Raw genomic sequence first — 20,697 nt, 5'->3', positions numbered from 1 at the left:
GGATGGCATCACTGTCAAGTTGGTAGCCCAAGCCTCTTTCAAGATATATCCAAAGACAAGACAGTCACACTAGGGAGCACAGTGAATAAACTGAAAAATACCACATCATAGATCTAAATTTGGACATCTGATGTAGGTTGTGTCCTGATGTCTATTGTGTCATGTGTATTTTATTGTATTTCCATATCTATTGTGTACTGTGGTTTTATGATAGCGACCATTGAAAGCTGTAGGCTATGTTTTAATTACGTTGTATAGGAAAAACAAAGCTACTGACAAGAGTAAAAAAAATTTGCAACAGTAATAAACTGTGTGCATCACATCAGCTTCATACTCCATACTGCATTCTTAAAATAAAAAATAATACAACTGAAATGTAGGCCTACAGTATATTTAACATTAATATATATTTAATCAAACAAACAAAGAGAAAACGATCAAAGTAAAAATAAATTAGTCATGAACTCCTCATAAAACAGTAAGTAGCACTCATTCTTTGTTTGTAGTCTCAGTGAATGCATGTATATAACATCAGTTAAATTCTAAAACAGCTATATCAGTGAATGTATCATAATATTTAGCCTACAAAAACACGAAGACGTAGAAATCTCACTTTCAAATGAAGTTGTATTGCCCTTTGGCACATTACAACAGAATGCCTATTTAAAATAAAAATAATTGATGGACTCTTTTTAATTGATCCAATGTGCTTCAGATACATAGATAGATAGATAGATAGCAGTTGGAGAGCAGCGGTAGCTACACGGACCGAATTCAACGGCGCACAGTGGGTGGGACTTATTGCAGATTGACAGCTCCTGAACAAATAGGATTGTAGAACCCGCCGCTGTTGTGAATGACGCAGACCAATCACGGTCAACAGAGGGAGCAACAGAGCCGTCGTTGTAGATGTGAACGTTAGCGGCAGGAGTTTCTTCAGGAAGCTTTGATAGAAAACGTCCACGGTCATGAGTGATGAACTGAATATTTAGCAGCTGACGTTTCATTCACAGGTTACTCTGACATTAGCTTACAGTACAATGAGGGAAACGTGATGATTTTGTCAAGGACAGAGCGTGTTCTGTTATGTCAGTCTCTAAAACCCTCCACACGTGAAACAGCTCGTACATGAGACGTTTACGTACGTAACGTTAGTATTTTCTGATGATAATCATGCTGTCATCCATTTATCGTGGGGTATGGAGAGCTGCTGCTGTTCACACACTTGGGACAAGGTTTGTAACACATTTCAACCAATTCCTGGCCAAGAAACTGCCCTCATGTTAATGTCTGTGCCTTAGGAGATGTTTATACTAAAGGGAACTCTGGTTAAGCCAGCAAATATTATTAAAACTGATTTCATGTAAGATTTAAAACTAAACTGTGGAGCCCCAAAACCTACAGAATACACTTAAAGACTATCAGATGAGTCAAACATTTAACTGAATACATCAATAAATAATAGTGATTGTTCAGGAATTAGAAGGGAATGTAACAATAAAGATAAGATTTTTATTGTTCCTTTCCTTTGTATTGTTTAACTAACAGTACTAACAGAATTATTATTATTTATGTATTTATTTACTTATCTTTAACCTAAATGACAATCTTTGATTATCCTCCAGAATATACATAATACAATGTACAGTGTGCATATGTAACAACATGTTAGACTATTATAGACTTGGTTACAGTGTGACTTATCATTTATTTCCAACAGAGGAACTCCAGCCTGCAGATTCCTGTCCACCTGCCATGGACTCACAGTTGGGCTGGCTGATGCTGAGACCATCTTTGCCTTATCATCCGGCCATGGCAGGTGTGGAGTGGCAGTGATACGAGCCAGTGGTCCAGCCTCAGCTTCAGCTCTGAGGTGTATGGCTGGACTCACGTGTGGCCTGCCTCCTCCTCGCACCGCCCTGTTACGTAGCATCACAGACCCCCAAACCAAAGAAGTGCTGGACCGCGGACTTGTCCTCTGGTTCCCAGGTTTGTTCACTTTGTCGTGTGGATGTAAAGTAGTCCTTTTTTTTTACACAACATAGGCTGCTTCCCTTCTCCTGCCAAAGATTTATCAACTAAAGACAATATGATACAATACAATGTAAGTTAATGCTCATGTAGAAAAAAAATGTGTCTTGCATCAGATATTTAGGTGTGAAGGTAAAACAGAAATGTTCAACATTATCAGTTTCAAGCAAGTTTCAAGTGTTTGCGAGTTGATTTTTATACCGCTCTGAATGTAATAGTAATATAAAGCATGATTGATTTGATAAGTGGTAAATGGGCTAAAACAGGCAAGAAAATGACTGAGTTCCCCCTAAAGCTGTGGTACTTTAACAGCTAAATAGACACCCCCCTTCAAATAGCATGAAATGAGCACCTGGTCCAGTAAAATCTTTAACCTATTTGAGCTCTTCTGTCTGACTTGTCATCAATTAGGTATCTCTTGGTGTTAAGTAAAGATATACCAGCTTGGTAGCTACTGTAAGTCCCATCTCTCTCAAAAATATTTTCTCCTGCTGCCATTTGTATTCACTAACCTACCAACTAGAGCTGCACTGTTCTTGTATCATCACAGTATTGAGTTCTATCAGTATCATCACCTTGTTTGGAAAACATGAGAAGTTTTGTTGTCGACAAAACATTTCTGGAGCTTCACATCAAAACAGTGTTACAGCATTCTCCTAAACAACTGAAAAAGCAATCAAAAAATACATAAAATAGCTCCATACTGCTCATCTGGCATAATCCAACTCTCCGGAAGCCCCTGAATTTTAACAAGCCCCCATCTACTTCAGTTTATGAGAATGCTGCAATGCTGTCTTTCTGTGAAGCTCCAGAAATGTTTTATGGACTACGAAATGACCCTGATTTTCCATCAGCATTGGGGTGAGTAGATAATGACAGGTAAACGTATCCTTTAATGAAGGTATGCCTTAGCATTTAGCTCCCTGTGTATATTTAAATGACTAAAGGATATTCAGACCATGTTGTTTTCTCTCATGTGTTCTCGTCATCAGCTCCTCACAGTTTCACGGGAGAAGACAGTGTGGAGTTTCACATCCACGGTGGTTCTGCAGTCATCTCTGCTGTCCTACAGGCTCTAGGTAACATACAATGTTATACAGCTTTATAAAAACAGTGCAAATATACAGTGTCACATATTGCACCATCGCTTTGCAGGGCTGTTATGGTATGTGTGTCTTTGTAAGCTGTGAGCCTTCGTAAAAATTCCAATCTCAGTAAGTGGACGAGTCATGCGGCTGTCCATCACTGTAACTTAAAAGGGAAAACTGATGCATGCATTTCTATTTCTAAGATACTTAATATTATGTGCCTTGGCAAGCGTGGCAATCCTTCTGTGACTGACAAGCTATAATTTACTGCAGTTCACCCATTGGCCTTACAGAGGGCAGTGTTGTATAAATCAGAAATGTTAATGAAAGCTTGTGGCCAGTTAATGCAAAATGATCACTGATAGGGAAACCATTACAGTGCTGCAAGTGGCATTGCTGTATACCTCTTATTTTTTTAAAAAGTTAAATGTAGTGACAGTGTTGGTAAGATGATACCTAGTCAGTAGAATATTTACGCCCAATTAACGGATCATGACCTCCATTTGACGAATAGTTTTAAGCTTACTGCTGTCTCCTCCTGATGAGACTTGAAAAATGGTTGCAAAAACAACAAAAATGTCACCTCTTTAACCTGCACAGTTGTGCCTGTTTACCTTGCAAATGAACCTTGAGTGCCACATTGACCCCGTGGTCGATCCTCCTCTGCTTGTATGTGTGTGTGTGCATGCCCACCTCGTGCCTCACGTGTTTCTTCATGTTTGTATGTCATTGTGTGTGTTTCTCAGGAAGCGTGCCTGGCATGAGGCCTGCTGAAGCTGGAGAGTTCACGCGGAGAGCCTTTCAAGCAGGGAAACTGGGTTTAACAGAGGTAGGTCAAGAAGCACAAGTAAAAATGCACTGAGACAGATCTGTGCAGATTTGCATATCAAACGTCATTTAACAGGGTAAATGTGGAATAAACAGGGTTGGAAATGAGCAGGGATTTCAAGTCAGTGAAATGGCAACAGTGAAAATGTCCCCTTTTACATATTTTGCCCTTTGAAAACTTCTTTTACTGGGTTGTCAAACATTTACGCATGAATAAAGCTACTGGGTTTCTGTAGATTGTGATTTTTCTCAAAAAGTAGCGATGTGTGCAGTCTTAAAGTGGCTCTATGTAACAATTTGTAGCAATTTACATGTATTAGTCACCTATTATTGGCCATATGTGAGCAGATTGTAATGTGACCTGAAAAATGAGACCTTCCCCGTCTCTCTCTCTGTTGTCTGTAAAAGCCTGTGGACAAACTGTGTATTTCTTTGCAAAAATTTGGGTTGAATTTTCCGCGACAGTCCAAAAGATGTGACTTCATGCAGGTTCTCGAGTGCCTCGTCTCAGTGCCTCTCTCCCCTCCACTAACAGAGAGCAACAGTAGCTAACTTTAGTTTAGAACTGCCCCTTTAATGATTAATAAGGGGCTGCTTTGTATAGCCTCTTCACAGTATATTATGATTCAGATTAAGACTGGGCTGTATTCAGTAAACTGGGTATGGTATATCAACAGGCAATGCAAATGTGTTTTTATGATTCAACAAAATATCTCCTGAAAATGAAACAAAATGTCTCTTAATGTCCCATCATGGATGCAAAAGAGAATAACTACTTTAGACAACTTTGTTACCAGTATATTGTACATCTGACACACAGCAACACATGCTTATAAAACCATATAACTCGTCATTATCATACGCCTAATAGGGGCGAAATGTTTGAGTCGTACAGTCAGAATTTAAACATTAGAGCAAGAAATTGATAAATAAATGTAGATATTCCAATAAAAGAATATACGGTAATCATGATTATAATGCTCCTTGAAGGTGGAGGGACTCGGAGATCTGATCCATGCTGAGACAGAGGCTCAGAGGAGGCAGGCTCTCAGGCAGATGTCAGGAGAGCTGGGACGCCTTTACCAGGACTGGAGCCACAGACTGAAACGGGTAGGTGGAGCAGTGGTACAGATACTGGCGGTGTGGACTGAGGTTTCAACCATAATCATGCAAAACACATTTTCCATTTCCATTTTATGTGGAAGAAACTTGAAAGATGTACTAACACAAACGGTATAATAAGTCGATGGAGCTTCGGTGTGAAGCGAAACCAACCAACCAAGTGACTTAAATCTACATTTTTTTCTGACGGCCAGCAGGGGGCGACTTCATTGTTCTGATTGTATGTAAGCTTTTAAGAAAATGACCCTACTTCTCACTTGATTTATTTACTTAGTCAACAGTTTCCCAATGAGTTTATGGTCTTAATCGCTAGTTTCAAGTCTTCTTCAATACAGATCGATGTGTATTCAGTGAATTATGGTCTCATTTAGAGTGAAATAGATGATAAAGCAGCATATACTTTAGACTGTAGCTGCCTTGTGATTGATAATTAACTACCATGGCATGTCCTCTGGTTCTCAGTCAGGCCCAATCATGATATCCTCCCCAGCTCCACCCACTCATCTGAATATGGTCACTTCTTAACACTTACGCTGTGTTCAGACCAAACGCAAAGAAAATATTTGTGTTGTGTTACTTGTGCGATTTTGATCGCAGGGTTATACATTTTTAATCGTGCCACAAACTAGATTGGTATGAACTCTGTGATCTGACTGAAAAAAATGGATCAGAAAGACGCCGAAATAACAACATCATAATGCCGCCTTGTAAAAAGCCGGAATTCATGCTTCGTCAGTCTGTTGGCCAGACGACAAGCAAACAACTTTTAAAATACTTGTTCCCTGAATGGAGTTTGGATCGATAAGAGCTATGCTGTGCTGTGCTGAGACATATTTTCAAAACCTACCAGGTAGTCTTATTTTGTCAACCATGGCAGCTCCTTATTTGTCCTGTCTCGGTACGATTAGATGCGTTATCGTACAGCTCTGGGTGTCCGCAAACGGCCATGATTATTGATTATTATCCTCTCGTCCATTGTTGTTCATGAATGTCTGGACATCAGTGACGTGGACGTTATGACGTCAGTGTGAACATTGACACTGTGACAGTGTGAACGCGACACCGCGTCACATGAAGATTTTGCACGAGTTCAGTATTTTCAACTCACGTGAATGCCCGCTTGATGCGAAATTTCACACCGCCCAGAATTTGAATTTGCGTCTAATCCAAGAGTTCAATGTATTTGTTATTCTATTCATTGCAAAAATTCACAATACGAGACAACATGGAGTCATGAAGCAGTGAAGTTGATTTTGTGCTTTTCTCACCACTTGAAAAAAGAAAGAGGACAGTTTCACCTGCTGATAAAGGAGCTGTGGCATTACAATAATCGCTTTGGATCAAGATTATACATTTCTGTTTCTCAGAGACTGTGCTTGGTGAAGTCAGACTTGATTTGCTTTGGTTTCAAATACAGGTGCTGGTGCGGAGCCAGTGCCTACTCTGTAACCAGTTCTTTGCATTTTGCCAGCAAAAGAACTGGCTCTCGGTCAGAAAGACTGGTTCTGGAGCAGCACCAACACTTTGCACACCATATATTTAATGTTTTATATCATCAACTTCATTGATATTTCAAACAAGTTAGGACACGGGCAACAAAAGACTGGGAAAGTTATGAAATGTTCAAGAAAACATGTTTGGATCGCTCCACATGTCAACTGGCAAAACAAACAACAGTAGCCAGGAGAGACGGGGACAACTGGTGCCGAGATGGAGGGGTTATCACACAGGTGATACTATCATGATTGGGTATGAAAGGGATGGCCTCGAGAAGGCTCGGTCATTCACAAGCAAGGGCGTGGCAAGGTTCACCCCACTTTGTAAAACACATGATTGTATAGAGGATTTTGGGACATGGGCTCAGGAGCACTTTGGTAAACAAAGTTTGCGAATGATTTGCATTATGTTTTTTATGTGTTTTACACAACAGCCCAATTTGTGGAGTCGGGCGTGTATCTAATTAACTTGACAGCAGAAACAAGTCGAACTCCTGGAGCTCTCCCCAGAGAGTCCATATTCATGTCTGACATTTCCCAGAAAACAGTGTTCTGGAAAGAACCTATCTGTTCCGTGCTGTAGGTCAGGCCTCAGTGGTTTCACACCCAACAATGTTTTTCTTTCTTTTTGTTTTTTGTGTCCTTACAGCTGCTTTGGCAACACACACGGTAGATGGATTAATTTATGGGACTATTAGGCTTCCTGTTTTTTATATCGCTGTTGTACGTGCAGTACATGTGTTTTTTTTTCCAATACCCAGAATCAAAATACTAAGCGGTATGGCACATGTAGATATTTATCTTTCATTGTAGCCAGGATTGGAAAATGAGGGGAAAACCATCATGGAGTGCAGGTATATCGATTGATGATATTGATGCGTAAAGTGTTAATAAACATCAAAAATATAATACAATGAAAATATAATGTTGTGTGAAGTACTCTATTCAACCAACCTAACAATTTAAACTAGTTAAGTTTGTAATGATTTTATGTAATGACGAGGAAGTGTTACCACAACATTTCCTCTGGTCCGCCCTGTGACTCTGTTTGGAAAATATTTGTGAATACAAACAAGTGTTCTGTGTAATGCAGCCCTTCTCTGGCTCCAGAACTGAGTCAGTGCTGCTTAGAGACATCGCTGAGCTGTTAATTTGGACTTTCCTGAGGAAAACCACTATTCGCATTCAAGGGCACGTCTCTATTTTTGATTTTTGACCTTCTTAGAAGAAGTTGAAATAGCAGTTAAAATAGCAGCTTCTGTTCTATAATGTGCTGTTGTTCCATCTTCACTACAGTGGATTTAATGTCTGTTTTCCATCACAGTACATCTGGCTTTGTATTGTACTGGATGGATTTTAAATAAGTTATACAAGCGCAGCTGTATGTCTGTCACTTGAGACAGGCACACAATAAAGACACTGATATATGCTGTGCAGCAGTATTGTTTCTCTTATCTATACAGTATCCTGTACTGTATACTGCATATATGAATAAGGTTCAGAGAGTCAAGCTTGAAGTTAAGATAAATTAGAGAGGAGGAAGAATGAAACGTATTCTCCGTACTGAAATGCTGATTTGCAAGATTTTTGTGTGTGTGGCTTTTTTGCTTTAATTGGATAGCTGACAGTCGGACGCTGACAGGAAATGAGGAGAGAGAGAGAGAGAGAGATGACATGATGACAGATATATGATATGCGCTTTCACTGTTTGTCGGGACAGAATATTTTGTAAAATATGATAAAGCAACACTTGATAATAACTGATTTTCTGAGATGGTTATCGTTCAGTGAAAATCTCATTCTGTTGCAACCTCAGACGTGGCAGAGTGTAAGAAGCGTGGCCTCATTTCATGAAGAAAGATGACAGCAGTGCTAGTTGTATTGTTAGTAAAATGATCTTTTCAAATCAAGGTGGAAACAATATGAAGAAAACACCAAACTACACAACATGGGCTTAAATTCTAGAAATGGAGGGCAAATATCCTATGTTATAATAACATTCACACCATACACAGCATTTATTAGGAATCAATAAACAATCGGACTGATTAGCCAAAATGATAAAGACATTTGTCCCAATAAATTCTTATCAATTCCCATCCCTACACACTCGGTTGTCATGCTCCGTTTTATACTTGAGCCAACTAACCAAACAGATCAGAAACTACAGATAGATAAAATAAAAAAACAGCAATACAGAAAATAGCAATGTTGTTCCAGCTGCAGACGTCCAAAGCCCTGTCTTTATATTGTGCTACCATTCTGCATTAAGGTCATATTTAAAAGACACCTGACTTGCAGTACACTGTTTACATGGTTGACTTCCAGATAAGTTTATTACTCATTATTACCCCCGTTCTTATTTCTTTTTTACATCTAATCCTGAAAGATTTTTTCTCACACATCTCGTTGAGGCAGTTCAGAGCAGCAGGTCATTGACCGCAAATGAACACTTGAACTTGCTGGATGAAAGCCAACCTGTGAGCCATCCTGGAACTGTTTTGAAGAATACTGACCAATGATCTGACGAGCCGGTTCAGGTGATCTCCCTTGAGAAACTGCTTGTCGGTTCTTAGAACTCGTTCTAATGAGCCATTATTCTGGACGCATACTTCTGGGAATCCCAGTAATCAGAAGTATACCATCTGTATGATGTGAGGGGTCAAACTGTCATTTGACACCAAAACAATGCCGTTTTTTTAACCGTCTGCTTCCCACTTTTGTGAATGGATTAAAGTATGGGAATCTGACGCATCCTGTTTTTGTGCCGCTATATTACTATTGTGTTTATGTTCTGCAGTGTCAATCAAGATACTGATCAGTGCTATGGTGGGAATACTGAGCTGATGTTTTCTAGTTCAAATGTATCTCAAATATGTGACATAAAGTAGCAAAATGTATTTAATTTACTGCACCTGATTTAACGTTTGTCCTTAAAACTGGAGGAAGCTATTTGAATTTTAAAGGATAGAGTCTAATTTTTATATACTGATTTTTATACAAAACAAAATGGAAGTCTGAAATGTTGCCCAATCTGTTGAGATGATCACAGCAGGATGAAACGATGAAACAATGAATCAATTAGACAGCAGAAAATTCATCTTAGACAATTTTTTCAATTATCACAATTGTTTAAGCCAGTGGTTCTAAGCAAAAAGGGGAATAACTTATTTTCATTATACAGAAAGTCCACCTACAGTACAAGTAACACAATGACACAATGCTTGTCTATTGTGGTCATTCATTTCTTACACTTTCTGTAATAAAACATTTAAAAGAATTCTTATCAAAGTAATTAAGGGTCTGTGGTCTAATTTGTGTTAGTCTAGAAGTCCTTGACAGAAGAAAGTTGAGAACCACTGGTTCAAGCCATTCATTACGTATAAATAAATATTTGCTTGCTTCTTAAATCTGAGGATCATTGTGAGTTTTAAATCTTTGCTTTCTGGACCTTTGGTTGGACAGAATGAGTAACTTGATAATGTAATCTTGATCGAGATGTTTACAATTTTCAGAAATTTTAAAGGCTAAATAATTACGCAATTAATCTGAAAAATAAAATCCAGCGATTTCAAATAATCAACAATCAGCATAGACTGCAATGTCTTGATTATGCTCTGTTTTTGCATCAATGCAGAGTCTTCAACGCTCGCATCGAGATGCATCTGATAACCATGTAGCATTGACTCATGAGGGATATTAGAAATGTTACTGGAAATATTTTAAACCAAGTTTGACAAAGTAAAGTTTTAAGTGTGTTGTGACAACTGGCTGCTTTCACCATTTCAACATGTATATATTTTTTGAGACCCCCAACTATGGATTTAGATGTTTTCAGGTCTGAGGCCACACTGATTCTCTCCTCTCTGTTTTGTGTTTCGCACAGTGTCTGGCTCATGTGGAGGCCTTCATAGACTTCAGTGAGGATGAGCTCATCGAGGACGGTGTCTTAAACCAAGGTACGAATACAAAACGAGTACCAACCAACGAATACACTTTGTCCTCTGTGCTGAAGAAAAATAAGAGAGGTCATCCCATGGGCCTTCAGAGGGAGGTGATTGGGGGGTCACAGGGCTCTGTTTCTCTCGGAGGAGAGAGGAGTACGGCTGCCTTTCCTGTTTGGATCTTCAACTGGCCATCGTGTGCTTTTGCTGCTCTGCGGGGAGAAGCCATAGACATCAAACTGCTTAAAAGTCAATTTCCTTTAGGAAGTGTGGCAAGAAGGCCAGGGGGGACAGTAGAGGCATTTGTCTTACCTTCAAAGCCAACATGCCATGTCGCTCACAGGAATAGTGCTGTCAGCAGCAACGTACAGTCCAACTGTTCTCTCTGTGTCCAGGTTTCCCATGCTAAAAGAGTGTGTGTGTGTGTGTGTGTGCGCGCGCGTGCGTTCGTGCATGTGTGTGTGTGTGTGTTCTCTATGATAGGTAGACGTCGCTGAAGGATGCAAGTCCCCTCTTGGCAATTTCTTTAAAAAAAATTAAAAGAACACATTTGAAGTAATATTATGGTAAAAGTCCTTAAAATAAGCTTTTCAAAATGACCAGAAACAGAGGTCCCCTCTTAGATAGTGGAGAAATTTAGTGCCCTGTTAGCAATATTGACGTGTATGTGTGTGTATTTGTGTGTGTGTCTGTGTGTGTGTGTGTGTGGATGGATGTCCCCCCTGAGTCTGTCGCCTGCTGTCTGGCACTGGCAGAGCTCTTCAGAAGCTTCAGATGTTGTGATGTTTCGACACAACAAAGCCTGGGAAATAGTGTTTGTTTTGGTGGCACGGAATGTGGGCTCACGCCTCAAAGTGGTAGTAATAATAGACTTGTTTCCAAAAATAGAAATCCTGGCATAAATACTTTCCATTGCCACCTGCAGACTTACAGCATGTTTTATTGTATATCTGAAATTTCAGTTTTATCTGAAGTCAGCCCAGGTTGGATGAATTAATGTGCTTGACTGAGTCAATATTCTCAAGAGATTTAAATTTGTCAACGTTAAGAGAAATGGCGTGCTGTTGGTGCATTGTATTATAAATTTCCTCTTTAGTCGCATGCGGAAAGAGACATGTCCATGACCCATTTCTCAACCAGACGAAGGGTGTCAGACACCGGAGGACAGGCCTTTTTCCTTCAAAGGACAGAAATTCCTTTTACAAGGCCACGAAAGTGAAGTTGAACTCAAAACCTTCGTCACGTCCTGTCCCCTTCTCTGTCTTTATCCCCCCACCCCCCCCCAACCCACACAGTGGACAGATCGGTGTGTGATCTGCAAGAAGAGATGGAGCGACACCTGAAGGATGAGAGGAGGGGTGAACGGCTACGCAGCGGAGTCCAGGTGGTCATTGCAGGAGCCACCAATGCAGGGAAAAGTAGCCTCCTGAACACACTCTGTAAGAGAACCAAGTAAACCAGTGCACACACACACACACACAAACATCGTGTAGGTATTAAGATTTGAATATGACTTACTATCTTCTAAATACCTCACTGTTGAATCGTACCGCTGTCAGCCATGGTTTGGGAGGGGAAGATGGCACCATCTGTCAAACAGACTCACAAAATGCAGTGAAATGTGTGTTATTCATTAAAATGCAAAAACTATCCTACATCCACAGAAAGTTAGAGAAATATATGGAGGATTTCGTGATTTGTGAAGACAAATCTAGAGGCAAGCGGCAGTCTGACTTTGAAAGCATATTAAGTGACGTTCAACTCCTCCATCCAAGGTTCACTTTAAGATGATGAGGAAAATGTAAGGGTTGTTATATTTAGAGCCCGACTGATACTCCATTTTTTTGGGCCGTTGTTGAAATAAGAGAGTTTAAATTTTCGATATTGATATATAATGGAGGCAGCATATTTGACATTTTAACAGTAGACTTTATGGTCTAAAATGACTTCAGTGCACTGAAACAGTAAACCTCACTGGAAATTTGAAAATTATAACTCCAAGCCTCTTTTTCTTCATTGTGATAGGCCAATATCTGACAATAATAACAGCTGGCCGATGCATCGGTCGGGCGCTAGTTATTTTCATCAAAGGATTTAACTAAATTTGTTCACAAAACAAAGTCTGCTACGACAACCCAGATCTGCCAAAAAGCCGGGACGCTGTGTAAAACATAAGTACAGTAAGAACAGAATACAACCATCTGTAAACAAACTGCGTTTCAAATCACACAAACTTCCTCTGCAGATGAAGCTTGCCCAGTTGTCATAGAATTGTAGATGAATTTATAGATGAATTTCCATTTTTCTTAGCCTTTCTTGTGTTATATGAATGAAAACTAAAGCTACCGAACTACTAACAGATCTTATAACGTGGTTGTTTTTTCAACTAATGTTCTCAGATGTTTTATTTTCCTGTTACTGTTAGAGGAGCCAACTTTTTCATATGAAAGACAGGAAGGAAATCTACCCAATTTGTGGTACAATGTTATTTTCTCATAATCACCACAGCACACCATCTGTGAACAGCAGGCCTGCTTTCAGCACACATGAATTACAGTATTTTTGTCAAATTTAGCACAAACTTACATTTGGGCTCAAGGGTGAACTGATTGGATTTTGGAGGTCAAAGGTCACTGCATCCTTACATATTGTGAGGTAGCTTCTTTAAAGTGGAAGCATATAACCGCCATGCAGTAGTTCTAGTGTACTGAAGATTTTATAGCTTCCGATTTTTATTCAGATGTCCTCCAGTATTGGAGTCTATAAAAAAATTGCAACTGATTCCTTATCAGTGTTCATAAACAATATTAAACTCAATATTTTCCACCTGACACAAAGTTCTTTAGCATTTTAGTTCTCATTCTAAATTAGTACTTCAGTTGTGTATCCAGGTTTGTTGTCAGCCTAATGAAACCCTGGTTGTTTATGGTGAAAGGTTGCATGTTTGTTCAGGATATTGTTTCCTTTAATCATTTAGAATCACTTTATGTAAACTACCCAGAGAGGAGGCTTGGCAGGGTCTCCTCACAGCTTCCTATCAGAATAATAGGTGATACATCAAACTTGAGATTAGATCCTGTTATCATTTCCTGGTCTGATTAGTCTTCCCTGTGGCCCGGGCTCACACCCAGTCAGCACAGACAAGTTATAACGAGCTGGCATCATTATTTGACGTGGGATACATGGGGATGATCCGACTGCCAAGTTCCAGTTTGTAGACCGAAGAAAAGAAGACTGAAAATATCTTCTATTGTGTTTGGATGGTGCAGACTTTTCTACTGTAAAATGAGACTAATAAGTAGAGTGCAACTGATACATCAAATGCTTGATATTAAAAATCAATATTTGATTATCACATAAAACTAAAAATCAGGTGATATGCATGTGCTTTTAGAAATATCATTTCACCAATGAACTTTATTTTAAATGTTGTCTGCTGTTCACGACAGTTGAGTAGCTTTTTTCTGAACAAATCAACAGGCTTCTCTTGGTGTTCTGGATGTGTAGTCTCCAAGTACTACTTAACTTTTTGTCTAATAAGCTAGTATTTTGAAGCTAATATCTCTTCATTACCCACGGTTGTACTGGTGAAGCCAAGGGTGAGATATGCCTCGTCATATTTTCTTGTCTTCGTTTTGGCTGTCTGGTAGCCTTTCCGCGCCCTCCCAAAGGGTCCCACACCCCACTTTGGGAACTACTGTGCTTGTCAATGAGGTTATGTGAAGTTTGGAAGTAGAAGTTAAATGACATTAAATACCACAATCTCTATTATTTGCCTAAGAAGTAGATTGCGGATGCTTTTGAGATCAAGCTTGATATTAAATTGTAATATCCACCGGCCCATATCACTGTTGATCCTACATAAACCATTAAATGTATCAATCCACGGCTGAAAATAGTTCTCAGCCATTACACTCTACTGTTCTGGTAATGTTTGTAAAAAGCTACAGTGCCCAGCTGTTTAAGAAATGATGGCAGGCAGGCGGGCAGACGGATGGATGAATCCTTATGATCTAATGTTTTTATATCCAGGCCAGAGACCTGCGGCCATCGTCTCTCCCATTGCTGGCACCACCAGGGATGTAGTAGAGACGGCACTGGACATCGGTGGATTCCCGGTCCTCTTGAGTGACACAGCCGGCCTCAGAGAGAGCCCAGACCTGGTGGAGAGAGAGGGGGTCCGCAGAGCTCGGGAAAGGTAGAGCAGGAAGTCATTTTTATATTTAATACTCTGAAAAAAAATAATGTACCTCAGTTTTTCTGATTTTTGACGACGCAGTCCACAAATCTTGAGAAATGAATGGTGGTATTTGAAAGGTTTGGCTTCAGCTACAGAACTGCAGTACACGTGTAGAAGTACATGCTGCTTCAGCAACTGTTCTCATGTACATAACACGTGTGTAGAAAACACAACTGATCAGCCAGGGGACCAAAGAAACAAAGAAGGGAAGAAATAAGTCATTGCTTTTCCCTCCTGCAACATGTTATATTTTTGTGATGTCTGTGTAACCTCCAGAGTTTATATTATTGCTGAGCCAGTTATAAATAAATGGGACAAACACTCTCAGGAGGTTGCATAATGAAGAGCCCCCTTTCCTTGTTTTAGAGTATTTACTATTAAGACATTCCTCATGTGTGGTGTTGAGAATGGACATATATGGCCATTCACTGAGGACTGCTTCCACTGTTTACACCAGTGAAGAATAGCAGTACTTGTTGCACATTGTCATCACCGCTTTATCATATACAAACAGGCAGACAGACGACCAGAAGAACGGACACACAGGCACATACACACTGTATTAATCAGCTTTATATGCACAGACATGTGGAGTGATATGTTTGATCACGTGTTTGGTGTTAGAGAGCAGGAGAAAAGGATTAGTATAACAACACACCCCCACATTCATTAATAAGTGATTAATAGGTGAAAGTCAAGTTCCGTCTTTGTAAGATACTTGCAAAATATATACAGTAAATACAAGTAATGCTGTATATACATTTAAGTGTTTAATCAATACGTTGTGTAGCTGACACGCCTGACAGTTATTGAAAGACTTCTGCAGAATCCTCATTATTTGAGCCAAACCTTCAGTATAAAATGTGACCATTTTCATGCCAGAAAAAACAAATGGCTTCCCCAAGTACTTCTGTTCCTGGCAGGGCGATAAAGCTCCTGACACAGCAATTAGGTGTTAAAGTACTGCATGGATATTGAGAACAATACAAATGAAATGTGTGAAGTGGTAGAAGATTTAAAGGGATTTGCTACTATCAGATAAATCTTCATTAAATAAACGTATTTATAAGGATTGTTTGCTGACTTCAAATCTGACAATAAACATCAGTGAAAATCCAGATGAAGATGTGACTGCGAAATACCTTTTCCAGTGCAAACACTCCGTAATTCTCTTATTATTTGTTTAAGTTATTTGGGCGGCCTGGTCGCTCTGTAGGAAGGGTGGGCAGTTTTGTTCAATAGGGAACTTTGTGGACAGGGAGCAGGTCAGAGGCTCGTGACCTGGGTCACTACAGGAAGGACGTGGTAAGTACAAGCATCCGCTGCTGCTGCAGCTGCTGCCTCACTGTGGGACCGAGATGCAGGAGAGCTCTAGAGCTGCTGCAATTAGTTGATTGGTCAATTAGTCAATCAAATGAAAATTCATCGCATGCTATTTTGATAATCTATTAATTGTTTACGTCATTTTTTTGTCAAGCATTTGTTGAATCCAGCTTCCTAAATGCTAAGACAAACCAATAAATTTAAAAAAAATAAATAAAAAATTAATCTTTAATGAAAATAATAGTTAGTTGCTGCCCTACAGTGCACATTTAGAGTATTTAAAGCTGATACCATTGACACATGTCGAATAAAAATATCGCTGCTGTTATTCACAGTGTTGCGGGGCATATCGTAATGTTTTCTGAAACAAAACAACAGAGACCTCAGGCCTCTACGCTGAGGTGTCTTACAGATGATGAAAAACGGATTACAGTATTTCTCAGGACTTGTCTTCCACTAGAGCTTGGTATTATAGTGATGCATGATATGGAATTTTTTATTGCGGATACTGATTACCGATAATAACCTGCTTCTAATGGGCAATACGGATAAGATAACCAGTAGTACGCGTAAATGCACACCTGATGGTTCTCCTCCTCCTCCTCCTCCTCCTGCTTCTTCTTCTTCTTAGCTATGACAGGTGAATATAACAATAATACAAATTGTCAAATAGTCTCATATCATGAGTCCAGTATCTCCTGTGTCTAGATTGGCGCTGTTCGATCTCAGAAGTGTCAATCCAGGAGTTAGAACATTAAACATTTTTTTGATAAAATGCAGTTGTGATCATATAAATGATTTCAGGTGAGCTGAGTCTGCTTTCTTTTTTTCCAGAGTGGAGCAGGCAGATCTGACACTGGTGGTTGTGGACTGTGCTCATCTCCCCACTGAGGCACAGTAGGCTGCAGCCTTCCTTCAGGGACACCTCAGGACTGTCCTGCCCGCACAGGAGCAGCCAGAGACAGGTATGACATCACATCTTGGCCTCATCGGCTCCCGCTTCAGCTGGACTGTCAGTGGTGCTTGCAGCAATTTGAAAGCACTTCAGGCACAATAAAGCAAATAAGCAAATGAAAGGTGACACTCACATATTCCTTCACATTAATATGCTCAGTTGTTTGCTTTACAGCTCGAGAAGGCTCCGTCCTGCATTATTAAACAGCTTGGCAGTAATTCATGTGCCATTTAATCTATGGGAGAAATCAAGCGGTCATCAGGCTGGAAAGAAAGTAAAGAGTAATCAAATAGATATCTCCACCATTACTGTTGATCAGCTTTTGTCTCCCTTCCTTTCTCGCCACGGTACTTCCTGTAGACAGGTGTCTCCTGGTGCTGAATAAAACGGACCTGTTGCCTCAGGAGCTGAGGCAGAAGATGGTCAGAGAGTTGAGACAGGTCTCTGGACTCCCTCCTGTTTCATTGATCTCTTGCCACACTGATGAAGGACTGCAGGACTTCCTCACAGTGCTGCACAGCAGCGTCAAGACTCTGTGAGTTGCTGTAATTTATGATGTTTTGTTGTGCCAAAGCTAAGACATGACATGTTGTTGTATCAGAAAGATTGATGTCTTGTGTGGGACCTGTGATTCATTCATATATAATTCAGGTCAGTATTTCACCAATATCAGAAATGTTCGACTCCAACTTGAAATCGAAGTTTAGATTTAAAATAAATTAAACAAAAAGGCAGTGTTCTTGCTGCATTTTTTAAAAGCCTGATTTGCCCTTTTTAATGTTGTTTTCACCATTTCTTAACCAAAAATACAAAATAATGACTGTTTGATTGCTCTGGTTCATTTTGTTCTCTAACTTCCTCTCTAGGTGTGGCGACCCTCTGTCTGGTGCCCCTACCCTGACCCAGGCCCGCCACAGGGCCCACCTGCAGCAGTGTTTTACAGCCCTGGCTCAATACCAGCGGTACCGTGACATCGACCTGGCTCTGGCAGCTGAGGGTGTCCGGTTGGCTCTCACCAGCCTGGGCCGGATAACTGGACGGGTCGGGGCAGAGGAGATCCTGGATATCATCTTCAAAGACTTCTGCATTGGGAAATAGTTGGATGAGTAGCAGTAAAAACATAAAATACATGTTATATCAGCCTGCTCAGGGAGGAAGGCTGTGTTCTTGTTGGTCCCGAGGTATCAGTAAAGCCACAGCCTTGGCACTGCGCCAGGCTTCGAGGCACAGCAGGAGTAGAAAGAATGAAATTCACGTTATTGGCTGCAGGATCACTCTGCTCCCAAGACACAGAAATGTTTTCTGTTGATGCTTTTTAACAGACTGAAATTGTTTTAGCGTGATGACAGGTGCCTCTGAGGCCCCATATGCTGGACAAGTATTTGGAAATTCTTGAGTCGCAATTTAAAAATAGTTTTTGAAAGCCTTTGATGGGTGAAGATTGGGCTCTTGGGTCGCAACATAACAGCCAAGATAATTTAAAATATAGCCAGCTGCAGACCTCTGCAAGGTCAGGGACTCAGGGTTTGGATGTTTACTTGTACTACAGGACAATGAAAAATATTTTTTGGGGGTGTGGGTGGATCATTTCAGCTGTACCCTTTTGTCTGTGTCCTTCCACATATTCCACACAGATATGCCAAATATTTACACATTGACACCTGAAACTTTTGGCCATTACTCAGAAAGGTTGGTGAGAAACGTTATTACTTTAAATGTATTATTTATTGTGTTACAAGTCATGTGTCTTTCTATGCATGCTTATGTGCATTGGATACAGGCTATCATTTACAAGAGCAGGTAATGATTATTTTTCATAGTGTACACGAATGTGCGAAAAGATTTTCTTAATATCTGCGTATAAGAACATTGACTTTCTGATATAACTGTAATATATATTTATTATTTTTCTAATGAGTTGTAATGTAATTGAAATTTTTGCCAAAAAACATGCAATATTTAGGCAAATTCCTTTTTCCTGTTTCTACCACATTTAAAAACAGAACACAACATTTATTTAATCAGCAAAATAATTGAATGAATCCTTGTCACGTGGAATCTTTGATGTGAAATAAATGGGATAATGTGTGTTTCATAACATCTTGTAGTCGTTATGAAAGATATGTTAGCGTTAGTCGCCTAATTAAACATCTAACAGAGCAAAATTATCTGGCCTCACCCTTGTTATAGATCAGTTTCTGTCTCGTAAATCGTGAATGAATGGTCTGGTTTAGCTGCTAAATGCATCACCACTAATTATTCATCAGTTGGTCACTAACTTCATCTGACTGGTGCAATGCAGGTACCATAGAGAGAAATCAAGAAGTATAGAAAGCAAACCAAAACAGTAAAGTTGTCGTCCATAAAGCCAAAACAATGAGCTGAAAGATGAGTCTGTAATATCTCACACATTTGATCCATTGCTATTGTTTAAAGATACTGAATAGTGCAGCTTTAAATTACAGGGTACAATACCTGTTTTTTCATGTAATTACATGTTAAAGTTTCCATAAAAGTGCATTAAGCACTTGAACGCTTGATTAAATGAGCTTTCACGGTGTCAAACATACCAGACTATCCACCCAACATGTTCATAACACCCTCATCACATGAAAGTTTTTTTCCCCTAATACAAAATATTACCTGCTCTGACAAAGATTGAATTAGTGAGTTCAGATTTTTCCTACACCGTTGCTGTCGTCAAGCTACATTTTTAGTCCAGCTCCCGCCATAAAGCACAACATAACAGACATACAGTACGTAAAGAGAGTGACCCAGCTCCCCTCTCTGCTCTGTGGGAAAGGGAGGCGATGCTCCCTGTGCCTTTTGTTCCCCTGTCAATCTGGCCTCGATCAAATATTTATGTTTCCTTGTTGAACTCCTCACCCTTCTTCCCCAGTTGGTTTCTTCTCTCCCAGTCTCTGACGACATTCGCCCCGCTGTACACCATCATAACTGCCCGTCTGTCTTTCAGCCTTTTTGTCTCTCCCCGCTCCGTCTTTGCCACCTGACCTTTCCTTTTTCCGTGCTGCTCTGTCAGCCTTTTTGTCCTCTTTCATGTTCTCCCTGATAAATTACAACATGGGGGATGTTCAAGCTAAAAGTGGGACTAAAATCTGTCATACAAATTAGAGGCAGTAAATTTTGGAGGCTTGTTTGTCTTTGAAGTTGTGCCTGTGTATGATTTCCTTTGGATGTTTGCTTTTTTTTTTTGTTACCTTACTTGGAGAGAAAACATGTTTTGACTCAAGACAACAACTTTGGTCTTTTGGAACTTGATTTAATGAAATATCTCAATAAAAACTGAATGGATGCCATGAAAATGTAGCACTGATATGCATGCACCCTCTTTGGTGTCCCTTCATTTTGAACAATCCTACAGAACTTATGACACCCATCAGCCCCTGCTGCACTTTGTGTTTTGTGCTACAGTATTTAGCAAAGGCTAGCATGCTAACATGCCCATTTTGATCGGATAATATACAAATATAAACATTAAACCTTTACATAAGCATGTTTGTATTGTCATTGTGATCGTGTCAGCATGCTGATGTTACCATTTAACTGAAAGGCGCCTGACAGAGCTGCAAGCACGGCTGTTGAATCCTGTTTCAAGTAAACAAGAGGAGCCAAATGTTCTCAATTATTAAAAGTTGTCTTAACGCGAGCA

At 39.9% G+C, this 20,697-nt stretch overlaps 1 protein-coding gene across 1 annotated transcript; it reads left to right on the top strand.

Moving 5' to 3' along the window:
- Positions 1–896: 896 nt before the first annotated feature.
- On the top strand, positions 897–20,367 carry gtpbp3 (GTP binding protein 3, mitochondrial). The gene is given in 12 exon segments (XM_084355428.1): positions 897–1,235; positions 1,721–1,989; positions 3,024–3,110; positions 3,866–3,948; positions 4,938–5,057; positions 10,452–10,524; positions 11,805–11,948; positions 14,542–14,707; positions 16,907–16,970; positions 16,974–17,037; positions 17,388–17,562; positions 17,894–20,367. Coding segments are annotated over 12 exon segments (1,548 nt in total). The 5' UTR covers positions 897–1,164; the 3' UTR covers positions 18,126–20,367.
- The last annotated feature ends 330 nt before the right edge of the window (positions 20,368–20,697 follow it).

This window comes from Pagrus pagrus (assembly GCF_965226575.1).
Source record: "Pagrus pagrus genome assembly, chromosome: 6".
In the NCBI taxonomy this organism is placed as follows: Eukaryota; Metazoa; Chordata; class Actinopteri; order Spariformes; family Sparidae; genus Pagrus; species Pagrus pagrus.
This window is presented reverse-complemented; position numbering and strand designations above follow the sequence as displayed.